The sequence below is a fragment of the Sorex fumeus genome, unplaced genomic scaffold, assembly GCF_029834395.1.
Source record: "Sorex fumeus unplaced genomic scaffold, SorFum_2.1 ptg000003l, whole genome shotgun sequence".
Classification (NCBI taxonomy): Eukaryota; Metazoa; Chordata; class Mammalia; order Eulipotyphla; family Soricidae; genus Sorex; species Sorex fumeus.
Window position 1 is genome coordinate 13,890,492 of NW_026606060.1, and position 14,735 is coordinate 13,905,226.

At 35.8% G+C, this 14,735-nt stretch overlaps 1 protein-coding gene across 4 annotated transcripts in view; it reads left to right on the forward strand.

Annotated features, from left to right (window-relative positions):
• The window catches only part of CTNNA2 (catenin alpha 2), a 1,325,246-nt gene extending 1,318,500 nt beyond the window's left edge, over positions 1-6,746 (forward strand). For 2 of the 4 annotated variants that reach the window (XM_056119733.1, XM_056119745.1), the window contains 2 exons: positions 2,965-3,081; positions 5,579-6,746. In XM_056119733.1, coding sequence (XP_055975708.1) covers positions 2,965-3,081; positions 5,579-5,866 — 405 coding nt within the window. In that variant the 3' untranslated portion in view covers positions 5,867-6,746. The remainder of the gene's footprint in view (positions 1-2,964; positions 3,082-5,578) is intronic. The other 2 variants (XM_056119735.1, XM_056119753.1) reach the window with 1 other exon arrangement.
• The last annotated feature ends 7,989 nt before the right edge of the window (positions 6,747-14,735 follow it).

Genomic DNA, 14,735 nt, shown 5'->3' on the forward strand with positions numbered 1-14,735 from the left:
ACGAGATATAGGAACTAAATGAGGGGTCTGGTAAGAATATAGTTCCAGACATAGGAAAAGATATATATGTTCTTTTGCTGAAACATCAAGTTTGTAGGTCAATTTGAAGAATGGCTTGATATAGTCTTTCTAGGACCATTATAAAGCTGGCAAGATCAGTCTATCCAAAGCCTTAGGATACTCATTAGTGAAACTATACCTGTACCCATGAATACGACTAGTTCTTACAGCTGTCTAGTGAATATGTTTCAGAAAAACAAAACCAAATAATAATAAAAATAATAATAATAATAATACAACCACAAACAAGCGCAAAGGGAATTTGCAGAAATCAGATTCTGCTTCCATGAGGGTAAATCCAAGCCAGAAAGACAACCTAAAGCCCATGGGTTCGGAGCACTTGGACAGGAAAATACATGGAGCCAGAAGATCTAATTCGAATGTAACCCTTAAGGATGAGACTGAAAATCACAGACCTCAGTGATTTTTCAGGAAAATGTAAATCAAGAGGACAATGAGATAATTCCTCACACCAGTGAGAGAGGCCTTTATCAGAAAGAGCAGAAAAATAAACAGTGATGGTAGGGATGTGGAGAAAAATCAAATCATATTCATTACTGTTAAGAATAACTGGTTAAGTTTCAATGGAAAGCAGTATGGGATTTCTCAAAATATTAAAAATAGAACTATCATATGGTCCAGCAATTCTATTTCTAGATATATATTAAAAAAACTCATAGATTTGAAAATCTATATATCCACCTATCTTAATTATGATGCTATTCACTATCAGGAAACAATCGCTATCAACTACCAATTCATGTACCCAGATAAAATTCTCTATTGGTGAGTGAATGAAGAAATTCTGATATATATATATAGATATATAGGTATATCTATATATAGTGTGTATATATATTGTGATATATATACATATATGTGTATGAATATATATACATATATATGTATATATATAATCTCAGAGAGCCCAGCAAGCTACCGAGAATATCTTGCCTTCACAGGTAGAGCCTGGCAAGCTCCCTGTGGCATATTCAATATGCCAAATACAATAACTATAACAGGTCTCATTCCCTTGACCCTAAAAGAGCCTCCAGTAATTAGGAAAAGATGAGTAAGAAGAGGCTGCTAAAATCTCAGGGCTGGGAAGAATAGAAACATTACTGGCACCCACTCCAATAATTCAACAATCAGTTGGATGACAGTGATACAGTGATATATATAGTGAGTCACACATAATGAAATATTAGCCATAGGCAAAGATGATATCAGTTTCTGATACAACATGGAAGAAAGTGGAAGGGTCATTCTTAGCAAAATAAATCAGGAATAAAATACAGAATGATTTCACTCATAGGTAATAACATTAGCAAGAAAGACAATATCCAACAAAAATACACCTCTAGATTCTGACAATAGACTGAGGCTACTTAGGAGGCTGGGGTGAAAAGCCTACTAAGAAGGACTATTGGCACAAAGGGTGCAGTAACATTGCAACCCTAAATCAGAGTAACATTTACACTCCCAAACTCTTACCTCATTCAGTTATTAAAAACAAAAAAATAGCAGCTAGCAAAGGGTTTAAGAATAGTTCATTCTTCCAAGAGAATTAGATATCACTACAAAAGTAAAGGTATTCCACACCTATCCATATTTTCCTTTGTTTACTCAGGGCTTTCCTTGGAAGAGGTAGAACTAATTTCTAAAATAAGTAAATCAAAATGACTGACCAGGTTGATGTGATGGAGACACCTATGGGACTATGTCATGACGGTGACAAAATGTCAGTTAGAATACACACTTTTGACCAGCCAGAGTGGATAGAGATATTTTCATTTTGAATGATAGGTAAGCACTGTAAACACTGTCTTCCCTTTGTTCATCAATATTTGCTTGAGGGGGCCCAGTAAAACGTCTATCAAGAGACTTGTTATTACTGTGTTTGGCATATCGAAAATGTCATAGATAGCTTGCCAGGCTTTGTCGTGTGGGCGAGATACTCTCAGTAGCTTGCTGGACTCTCCAAGAGGGGCGGAGGAATCAAACCCGCTTGGGTGGGTCAGCAGCGTCCAAGGCAAACACCATACCGCTGTGCTATGACTCCAGCGCCCAGTAACAACAAGTCTCACAATGGAGACGTTACTGGGCCCACTTGAGCAAATCGATGAACAACGGGAGGACAGAATGATAGGTAGTGGCTGAAAATCATGAACCTGAAAGTCAAATAATACTTAACAGAGTAGCTGAGCAGTGGTTTAGAGAGTATGCTTTGGGATGAGATTTTGCTGGACCTACTTGCAACAGTGACAATTAATGTGGAGGAAAGTTACATTACCTCTCAAAACTTGAGTTTTCCCTACCTAAGAAATGTAATGATAATTATTTCTTCAAATATTTTTCTTTAAGACTCAAATCATGCAACTTAAGAGTACTAAGGAAATTATCAGGCACCCAGTAAGCATTCATTGTCATTTACTGTTAGAATTGTATTTATATATGCTTCAAAAGTCCTATGGTCACAGTGTGAAATAAAATAGAACAAGCTTGTTTAATTTCCTAAGTTTGCATTAAAAATCAGTTTTATCTAGATAGCTTTTACTCTTTTTAATGGGTTTTCTTTATAAAGTACATTTTTGTAAAACATGATTCTTAGTAACTAGATCTCAGAGCCATTTTGGATGAACATAAAGGAATCCTGTTAAATAAAATGTGCTGATAATGATCTAAATCATTAAAGGGGATGTAGGTCAACTGGTAGTCAAGTTGTTTCCTAAATTTTTATTTCATACTCTTAGCTTGAGCTATTGTACAGTGTTCTGGCTCTGACTTAGCTGACCAGGTCGCACTTCACTGTGCCACAAAGACTGCATCCGCCCTCCCAGGTGACTTAAATGAAATCATTAGTTTTATATTTCAGAGCTGTCTCACTCTCAACCAATGTATTAGGTTTATTCACAGGATTCCTGCGTCAGGCTGGGAGAGCAAAGGGGTTCTGAAGAAGAGACAGGCTATCAGATTTTTGCTGCAGAATTAGACACCATCTATCTGAAAATGGAATCTGTGGTAAAAATCTCCAGATTACTTGTAACTTTTCTCCTTGGATTCGCTCAATTCTCCCAAGATTTGCTCTCTGAAAATAATTTCAATAATACATTAGTCACATTCTGTCTTATTCTACTACTAATTTTATGGCCTTGAAGCAAATCAACAGACCTGTCCCTAATACAATAATATACCCTTTTTTACTCCTAGTATACAATAACACTAACTTTATAAATGTTGCTCATTTTTGAAACCTGACAGACTAAAAGGGAAATGTCAATTGGCTTAGTGGTATCTAGCATCTAAAAAAAAAAATAAACAGTTTTGCAATCTTTCATCTTTATTTACATCTACCTCAAGGTCTAATGAGAAAAATTTCAAAAATAGAATTTTAGATAGCACTTTGGTTATCAAACTTGTGCATGGGCAAAATTACGAAATCACTGAATGAATCAAACCTTCAGATTGTCTTTGGGTTTCATTAATCCAGTGGTTCTCAAACTATGGCATGCATTATGACTCCCTAGATTCGTACATTTTTGATTCATGATCTGTAATTGATTTGAGAAATTGCATTTCTAACAGCCTTCCAGGTGATGTTGATACTTCTGTATTCAAAGCTGTACTTTGAGAATCACTGCACTAATCTGAGATTGACTTTTATATTAACATTAATAATCCAGAATTTGTTTTTACTGTCTTTAGAAATTTTTGATATATAAACTAAATATTATGGGTTAAGCAATAATTTTTGGTATGTATTTTGTACAGTGAAATAGAAATTATAAAGTAGTTACTGTATTCTATTTGTTTTATTAAGTTACAGAAGTAGTTAATTATATTTAGTGGATCAAAACTCTATTATTTCAGGGTCAATGTAATGCTGACCTTAAATCTTTTTTGTAAAGAGGAAATCCTCAATTCGATAGTTTTGCAAAGTATTCCTACATAGAACGCATCTACCTCTTAATTCAATGACTGACTTTATGATTATTGTGTTTTATTTTGTTGCTGGTGAAAGAGTAGTGTTGATTTCCTGTCACAGACTTCTTCTAATTCAATATAATACTTATTTCACTTTGATAAAGGATATAGAATATAAAGCAGCCAAAACAACAACATTATAGGGGCCTAAGGCATAAGTTCTGATGTCTCCACTAATTTGGGACATGTCATTCCAAAGTGAGTGACAGTCGCATCACACAGCAGAGTCTCAGTGTTTGGAGCCCCTTAGTGCAAAGAGGCTGCTAGTCACCTTCTGTCCGGATAGTGATATGCCTGATTCTCATTCTCCACTCCAGCTCTAACCTGTCAAACAGGATTACACAGTAGTCACGGTTGCTATAAAAAAACATTGCAATATTTTAGAGGCACATTCTTTGAGCCCTCATGTAACCACAATGGGCACATTTTCTTAAGTTGATTTTACAACTAATATGATGGAGAAAAATTTTAAACTTAAGCATTTTCGAGTTTGGAGTCGCATCTTCAGTTAAGATTTTTATCTTCACCTGTAGATTTCTAATGAAAGGGGGACCTGTGAAATGCACATTTCAACTTTGCTGGGAAGGGAAGAGGTCAGGTTGAAACATACTGAATGATCTAGAGTATTACCACACTGTCAATTAATAGCAAATAGAGGAAGTCTAAAAAAGCTTCCTAACATGAAATAAATTCCTAAAATTACTGTGCCCTAACGTGTAACTTACAGCATTTTTATAGCTCTCATACCCAATGGCACTACTAGAGCTGCATAAACCTGAGAAAGTTATGCACCAGTTCTACTGTCGTAAAATAGCAATGGCAATGAATGCCTCCTTCATACATCACAAAGTTAAATGCAAAAAAAGAGTTGTTTTTGACTCATAGTAGAAAACAAAAATAAAAGCTCTGTAACACGAGGATTTGCAGGTTTTACTAAATACTCTCTGACCTACAAGATCATGGCACTATTATCGATATTTTCCTAGGAGGTATATTCAAGATATGGAAAAAGTGCACTGATAGTCAAGGACAAAACACAACTAAGCAAAAACCCTGAACTGCCTGCAGCCCTACCAATCTGGAGCTCAGGATGGAGAAATAGTCTAAATTGAAACTTCAACTGGTAGAATCCTAAAGTTCAAATATAAATTCTTTTATTATTCAGTGCTTGCTAAATGAGTTTCAAATCTTACTTATCAACATAAACATAATAATATAACATTCTTCAGAAAACTTTTGTAGCATTGGAATTCTTGCAAAAAAGTTCGGGGCTAGGCTTTGTCTTTAGAAGTGTTGGGATCTTAGACATTGAGTCACTGTACAGTATCTTTCTTTTTTAACTTTGGCATTTAAAGATACAAAATTGACAGGGGGCTACTTTATGGTCTCTTTGCATTTTTGTGTAATAATCTTTCTCCTTTTCCTGGAAATATTGTGTGTTTGAATAGTCACAGGATTGTTTTAAACTGTGCCCCCTCTTGCGAATGATGTGCCTTTACTGACCAGATGAATCTTATTCTTCCCCCTGCTTTAGCTGGACAGTGCCACATCACTTATCCAGGCGGCTAAAAACCTGATGAATGCAGTTGTCCTTACAGTGAAAGCATCCTATGTGGCTTCAACCAAATACCAGAAAGTCTATGGGACAGCAGCTGTCAACTCACCAGTTGTGTCTTGGAAGATGAAGGCTCCGGAGAAGAAGCCCCTTGTGAAGAGAGAGAAGCCTGAAGAATTCCAAACGCGAGTTAGACGAGGTTCTCAGAAGAAACACATTTCGCCTGTGCAGGCTTTAAGTGAATTCAAAGCAATGGATTCCTTTTAGGAGGATAGTCATTAACAAGAAAGCTTTTTCTTTTTTGCTTTTCTTTCAAATTACATTTTTGTATGCATACCTGCCTACTTATATGCCTCTGGCACGGGGAAATTAAAGGAACAGTGTCTGTTTGCATGTAAGATGAGATGTGATCAACACTACAGATTCATCTGTAGCCTGGGGAGGGGACAGGAAATTCCTGTCCTGAGGTGGCACAGAGCTGTCCTTTGCAATATTCTCATAATTGGACAAAGAGTTCGCATCACAATGTTTATGGGAGTGGGAGGGATGGGGAAAATAAACTTCACTCTGCAAAAGCAAACTCTAATGCATGCAAGAATCATTAGGTTGGCAGGTATATTAAGTGAAAAATCTGGAAGTGTAATGATAGAACATAAAGCTTGTATTACTTCTGTTTCAGTGCAAAAATGTGCTAGCCAATACGCTTAAGTGTGTGGCCAGAAATTGAATAATTTAACTTTGAAGTCATATCCATGAGATCATGTAAATTTCTACTTAGGCAAAACTAACTTTGTTCAGCATAAAATGCTTTTTTAAAAAATCTGTAATCTCTTCTTTCTCTTCTAGTAGTGCCATGACGTGATCATGTTCTCAATTTTTCCCCTTTCTGAAAACAATAATCATTTGAGATTTATAATTCTCCTGAGGTCACTAGGAGGACTATATAGTGATCCATCTTTCTTTTGCTATTTTAAACATTTGAACTATGATTTTGCTAGAAATAGAAGGTCCAGTGATGAAATATTAGAGGAATGGAAATTGAACAATGTGTGAAGGTTTAGAGGCAAATACATAGGTGTAGCTTGGAGTGCTGGTATCTAAAATGACATTGTATCTACTAACTCAAAATAAACACATTTAATCTTGACATCTGAAGAATGGGTTCTTTAATGCTTACTCAAGAAAAGGTTAAAGCATCTTCTTGAAATTGAAATAAAAACACATTTGGTTTTAGAAATAGGAAGTAAAATAGGTGCTATTTAAAGAAATCTATGGGTTATTTCTAAAGATCAAGATTTGCATTTTATTTTATATTTTTTGTTTGCTTTATCTGAATTTAAGATGAGAAAATCCCATATTAAGACTTTTCTGGGGCATGGGAAGCCTTGGGCTAATTTATGAAAGAATATATTCTCAGAGGGAAACTGAATAATAAAAAAATAGTTATGGATAGATCTATTAATTCCAAAATACTCATTTAAATTATTTTCCCTAAGTTTTAAAGGAGGTTACTAAGTATGCAAATGTTTAGCTAGTAATTATTACTAAGGAATGAGCAAAGGATTCCAAAAATATGCATTTAAACATGCACAACTCTTTTCTTCCATTTGAATGATCACTACCAGTTAACAAATACAATGTGTCTCTAGAAACCTGAAAAAAATATTGGTAAGTGATGTGTTATGGCTATGAGAAGTGGGAACAACTATCCTTGTTTCAGCTTAGGTGCAAGGTTCCAAAGAAAATGAAGAAGGATTATTGAAATGAGGGAAACCTAGTTCAAAAATCTTCTACAGGTGTGATTTTGCTCACCACCACACTGCCATAAAAAACACCTTTGGTGAGAAAGCTCACGGATCTGCCATAAAAGCTGTGACTGATTTCACAGAGACTACCCACTTAAAACAGAATATGCATTGAGGGCAACTTTCCTTGAAACTCATTTGCAAATACTTAAGGAATACCTTCTTTGAGAGAGGTCTCACAACACTCGATGAATTTAATTTACCAATGACATTATTGTTAAAACGTGGCATGACTCAAGATTCATACATTTTTTCATTTTTTAGTTTTGTGCTTTATTTTAGAACCACACTTGGCAGCCTTTAGGGTTTACTACTTTCTCTGTGCTCATAGATAACTGCTGGCAGTACTCAGGGAACTATATGTCATGCCAGAATCAAAGTGAGGTTAATTGTGTGCAAAGTGTGACCCCTGAACTATCTCAACCCCTGTACTTTCTTTAAACCTTTAGCCATGTACTATAGCTCTGACCACTATGCTATGACTTACTGGGCTAAGAAGGAAGTATTGTTCAGAAGAAACTTCTGAAGTTAAAAACTACTTGGAAAGTACCCAAAACTAATCTGCAGACAGTACAGCAACATACTAAAGATATCTTTGACTTTGAGCTCTGATTTTATATGTTTTGAAACAAGATCATAAGTAATATTTGTGTTTTCTGAGAATCATCCTTTATTTTTAAAATATTTTCATGAACAGCACTTATTGAATAAGCATCATAAGTATTTAGCATTGTTATGTTATCAAGGACACTGGAATGAGAGCACTATAGAACAAAATTGTTGTTCCTTATCAATAAACAAAAATTAGGAATGTGTTATTTTTAAGAATAAAGAAAATGTGCTCCCCAAATAATGAACATTCCTCCAAACACCTAGGATAAAGAAATTATTATAGATGGCTAAATAAATCAAAAACACATCATAGGCATTTTTGGAGAAGGATTAATGGGACAAATTAGAATTTGTCAATTAGAAAACTGCAATGAATTATGAAGTAGTAAGAGGTATAAATGGATAATAAAACTAGTAAGGAGGAATGGCAGAGGTGGAAATTCAAAGTTACACGTTAGACTTCCGAAAACAAGTTCAGATGTCAGGAATATGGGCTTATAAATGGAGGATGATGTGCAATAAATGTGGAGATAGTTTTGTTGTCACTAGAAGTTTTCTGGGTAGCTTATGTGAAGTATGAGAAGAGAGTTATTAAAGAATATAATCTAGTCATGTAGGTGACCATATCAAAAAACTAAAAATCTGCAAAGTCAAATATGAACGTGAGTTAAAACTGAATGTATATATTTAAGTAGACAGTCAATCATAAGCAAATGGAGTTACATGGAATATTTAGTTCCAAATGTAGCACTTGAGAATGAAAAAGAATGGATAATCCTGGTGGGAAAATAATATCAAACCTTTTTAACCATTTTTAATAGGTGGTTCAGAAGACAAAAACTTTGGAGTGTTTTTAATGTCCAAAGGATCCAGGGGAGCCAGAGATAGTACAGTGGATAAGAGGTCTGCTTTTCACTTGACTGGCCCATGTTTGATCCTTGACACCCTATATGGTGTCCTGAGCATGAGCAGAAGTGATCCCTCAGTGGAAGCTAAGAGTAAACCCTGAACACTGCCAGGTTTGGACCTAAAACAAGCAAAACCAATAATAGTAAAATACCCAAAGAATTCAGGAAATGTCCATTATCTGAAAATGGTCTATGGTTTTTCTCCATTGAAGGCTGACGAACATAAAGTCAGTCTTACTTTAAAAAATCAAATAATATAACTGAATCATAGTTTTATTTATAGGTTATATGTGATTTTTCATTGAAAATTATCAATTTTTGATCATTAGAGCATGCCAGACATCAGATTCAAAGATCTATAAAATACTGTGTAGCAGAATCATGCAAAACGAGCATTCAAAAATATTACTTGAGAAGCCATACTCTCTAAATTTACTAGAGATGAATCAGTTTACTTGATTTCTTTATTGAATATATTAACCAAGTTAGAGTGTCACTACTTTTCAATTGAAGGTTTTGGTATTTTTTAAGGAGAAAATGATTATGGAAAACTTAAAATAAATAGTTGCTGAGAATCTCAAGTGCCATAATCAAGAAAGAGGAATGCTCCAGTCTCTCATAGAAACACAAAATAAACAATAACATGTTATTAAAATTATCCTTGGAAGTCTAGAAATAAAACACCTTAACCTCTAAACTCTTTCTAGCCCTATTTGGAATTTATTGAGCTAACTTTTCTGTCTTAATGTGTATCATTGGTGAAAATAGTGCATAATATGGATATTGAAGGACTAAAGAGACAGCATGAAATATGAGTTTCCATGTAGGCAGTTTGCAAAGGATTATCGGCAGAATAATAAAATATCTTAAATCCTGAAATGAATAGAAGATCCTTAGGGTATAGAAGAGGTTTAAAAATCATATTTGGGGGGTTGGAGTCATAGTAGATAGCTTATCTTGCATGCAACCAACATAGGTTCAATCCTTGGCATCCCTTGAGTATAACTGGGTGCCCTCCCCGCCCTGCAATCACGTTTACTTGGAGCTTGAAGTAAAAAGCAAAGCACCAAATGACTGATTTATCAATACTTTGGAAGATTTCAAGAGGTCACACACTGTCAAATCAAGTTGATTCTCAAAATCAGTTCATAAACACTGAAAAGCATCAGTTTTGTGTTATCTCTCTAAATGTCCAACTCTATGCTGTTTGTAAGTGATTCACATTAGATCTAAGGAAATACATTGGTTGAAAGTGAAAAGAGGAAAAATATGAAAATAAGCAAAGAAATCAGAGATGATAAGCCTAATCCCAGACAAAATAGATATTGTCAATAGTATTACTATATATAATGAGTCATGGTACTGATATAAAGATCAGCAAACCAAGAATTTATGAACACCTACACATCAATCATTTGAGTCATCTGTGCTCCTGTTAGTGTTTATTGTAGTAGTTTTGTATACATTCTAGATATTAACCATCAGAAAATGATTTCAGATATTTTACCCTTTGAGTTTCCTTGTTAGTCTGTTTTATTTTCATTTTATTTACATATTTATATAAAAATTGATATCCAATTATCTGTTTTATTTATTCTGCATTTTTGATGCCATATTATAGAAATTATTGCAGATTTAAGATTTATTAGAAATCATCATATTTTTCCCCAAAAAAAGGGGAATGCATTCAAACTGTTTCTGTGAGGCCAATATTATCTCTATACCAATGCAAAAGACTACAAGAAAACTACCTCAAAAGTCCCTTGATGGATATTGATACCAAAAATTAGTGAAATTCTAAGGGGATAGAAAGATAGTACAGTGCGTAAGGTGCTTGTCATACACATCCCCTGTTTCAATCCTTGGTATTGCACATGGTTCTCTGAGTGCTTTCAGGAATAATTTACTCCAAAGCCAGGAGTAACCCTCAGTACCACTGGGTGTGGCTCCAAGAAAAAAAACAATGAAATTCTAGAAAACTGAATTCAAGTTTATATTAAAAATGTTACACACTCTCACCAAATAGAATTTATTTTTGTATACAAAGATATTTCAGCACACAAAACATCAGTAAGTGTGATGCATCACACTAACAATGAACTCAATTGAAGGCTTATGAGCTGAGCAAGGAACTCACTTTTGTTGGATCATCTGATTCAGTGTTCATGTAAAATAGTATGAACTCAAAAAAGTAAAAATTAAGTTCTGTATAACCCAACAATTACCCTCCAATTACCCCAACACAAAATCATCAATTAAAAAAATATTGTACACCTATGTTCATTGTAGCACTTAGTGTAATAATCACTTGAGCACTTGACTTCCCATTAATCATCGATTTGCTCGAGCGGGCACCAGTAATGTCTCCCTTTGTCCCTGTCACGTGCTAGTGTAGCCCAATGGCATCTGTTCATTCTAGGAACACGAAGAGCCTTGAACCCATCGTTCATGATCCTGAAGAAGTCATTAGTGTAATAAACAGAAAACAATTACACAGTTTTAAGAAAAGTTGGATCATGCAGTTTGCTTCATTATGGTGGGAACTTGAGTGTATAATGTTAAATGAAGTAAAGAGAATGAAGAACAATACCTAAACATCTGATGATCTTGCTCATCTGTGGAACACAGAGAAAACAAGGGAAAAGACGAAATGGAATAATCACAAGCCCTTCACCTTGGTTCACAAAATTTAGATTACTAAGAGTGGAGAAAGGTAAAGGGGAGAATAAAGATCAAATCAGAGGTGACATAAAGAATAAGCCTAATCAAGGAGGCTAAAGATTTCCACACTGAAAACAGATTAACTGTCTGTCCTCCCATTGTTCATTGATTTGCTCAAGCAGGCCCAGTAAAGTCTCCATTTTGAGACTTGTTACTGTTTTTGGCATATTGAATATGTCACGGGTAGCTTGCCAGGCCTTGCCGCATGGGCAAGATACTCTTGGTAGCTTGCCAGGCTCTCTGAGAGGGGAGGAGAATTCGAACCCGGCTCATCCAAGCTGGCTGTGCACATGACAAATGCCCTACCGCTGTGCTAATGCTCTATTGATAAAATATATAATAGAAATGTTAAATATCATTATTGAGGAAATACAAATCCAAACCATAATCAAACGCTTTCTCACAATTATTATGTTACTATCAATAAAAGCAAAAGATTGGTGAGGACATAGGAAAAAATGGAACTCATTGCTGGTGGGAAAGTAAAATAACTGCTCCTAAAAATTTTAAACCTAGAATGAAAATGTTACTTTTGAGTATATATCCAATGTAACTGAGAGTCTCAGAGCAATTTTGTGCACTATTGTACATGACATAAACATTCACAATTGCCCACCCCCCAAATAAAGGAACAAAAAAGAAATTGTCAAAATGTCTTAACTTCAAATGGATAATATAATGTGAAACATGCAATGGAATCCAGCCTTTAAATTCTGGGGGCCAGAGTGCTTGTACAGTTGGTATGGCACTGTGTTGCATGTAGCTGGTTCATATTCAATCCCCAGCACCCTATCTGGTTCCCCAAACCCACCAGAAGTAATCCCTGAGTGCAAAGTCAGAATAAGCCCTGAGCATCACCAAGTGTGACCACAAAACAAAAATTGTCACTGTCACTGTCACTGTCCTCCCGTTGTTCATCGATTTGCTTGAGCAGACCCAGTAACATCTCCATTGTGAGACTTGGTTGTTTGTAGTATAACACTCTTTTGTCCTTCCTCAGGTAGCTTAGGTTTGTCAGGTCACACCCATCTAAGGACACTGAACTTGTATTGTAAGCAATGTCCTTTCTGTGTAGACACAGGAAGACAGTTAATATTATGGTTTGTAACTTGGGAGTTGATTGACTCTGAATAATATTTACTCCTGGGCATCTGATTTCTTGACTCAATTGCCCTTAGTTCCTAGCACCCCAAAAGCAGGGTCCCGACGAGGGACTGAATTGACCCAGAGCAAGTGTGAGCTACCCTGGCATCGAAATGGGCCAGGCCAAAGAGCCACAATACTCAACTATAAATTGAGGGCATGATTATGGACCAATGTTGTCATGATACAAAAGTAAATAATGACAAGACTAGGACTCTGCTGGAGCTAGGAAGATTAACCAGGCCTGAGGACTGCGGAATGTATAGTGAGATGTTTTCATGAAGAACCAAACTAAGTTTATATCTCTTACTGTGCTCATACAGAATGACATTGCTAGAAATATTAGAAGTAGATTTATTACAACTATTTAAGTAGATTACTAACTGAGGGAAGAAGATACCCTTGTTGGGATCCTACCCTTGAGCGAATCTCCTAGTAATCTGGAGTAATCTCTGTAGATGAGATTTTATCCTTGAGTTAATCTCCTGGAGGAGTGGTCTTACCTGTCTTTGTTGATTCGTCAATATTCAACCCACCTTTATGTCATCGCCTTATGTGACTGCTATATAAACTAAGACTGTAAGCTCGGGGGGAAGAGAATCAGAAAGAGAGGGACTCAAGCTTGAGAGAAAGAACAGCTGTCCTGATCCAGGCCACACAGAGGACTCAAGAGCATCGAACATAGGCGGTGAGAAAGGGCCATCCAGTGAGCCCGTGAACACACAACCTACAGCGTGATAAGATTTTAGAGTTGCTACTGTGTTTGACGTATCGAATACATCATGGGTAGCTTGCTAGGCTTTGCTGTGCTGGTGAGATACTCTCGGTAGCTTGCCGGGCTCTCTGAAAGGGGTGGAGGAATCAAACTTGGGTCAGCCATATTGGCCACTTGCAAGGCAAATGCCCTACCCTCTGTGCTATCACTCCAGCCCCCCCCAAAAAAATTAAAAATAAAATTTCTGAAATATTCTACATGGATAAGATTTAATATCACATTAAATCAAATAGTTGAAATATAGATATTATATGATACCACTTTATCAGGAACTTAGTATGGTCAAGTTTATTAGAAAAAGAAAGGAAAAATAGAGATTATCTAAAGTTTAGGAAGGAGTACAATGGGTGAATCGATTGTTTAATGGAGATGCAATTTCTTTTATTAAGATAAAGTACCTAGAGGGGCTGCAGTGATAGCACAAGGGTTAGGGTGTTTACCTTGCATGTGGCCAACCCGGTTCAATTCCCAGCATCCCATATGGACCCCAGAGCACTAGCAGGAGTAATTCCTGGGTGCATGAGCCAGGAGTAACCCCTGTGCATCACGGGATGTGATACAAAAAGCAAATAAATAAATAAAAATAAATAAATAAAATACCTAGAGATGATTGGGGTGGCTGTAAAAAGTGATAAATCTACTATAAATATTTAACTTTGGACTTTAGAACTGATAAGATCTATGCTTTATGTATTTTACAACTGGAAATAAAAATTCCAGTACTTCTGATGTCTTAAACAGTGAGAGATGTTTGAGAACCTATAACCTCTCTCACAAGAACCATTTTCCATCTAAGGTTTAGATTAAATATGTTCAGTAATATGCAAAACACTAAAGGGCTGATATTTTGCTTTAAAAGTTCTTTACAATTTTTCATTGATGTATCAAATAAACTAGAATACATTGGCTAAATTTGGAGAAGGATTGGAAAAGTGAATGTCATTCTAAAGTAGTAGTAGTTATCAATGAACAATTTACTGGTGAAATAGAGTATTATATAAGAATATATAAGTAGAACTAACTAGAACCAAGCCTGCTCTGATCGGGGCTGAGCATCCTCCACCCAGATCCTCCATATTCCAGTAGGCAGGGGTCACACCCACCAACTGGCCCCCTGGCACCGTGTAATCCCATCAACGGCCAAGACCCAGAGACTATAAAACTCAGCTCCC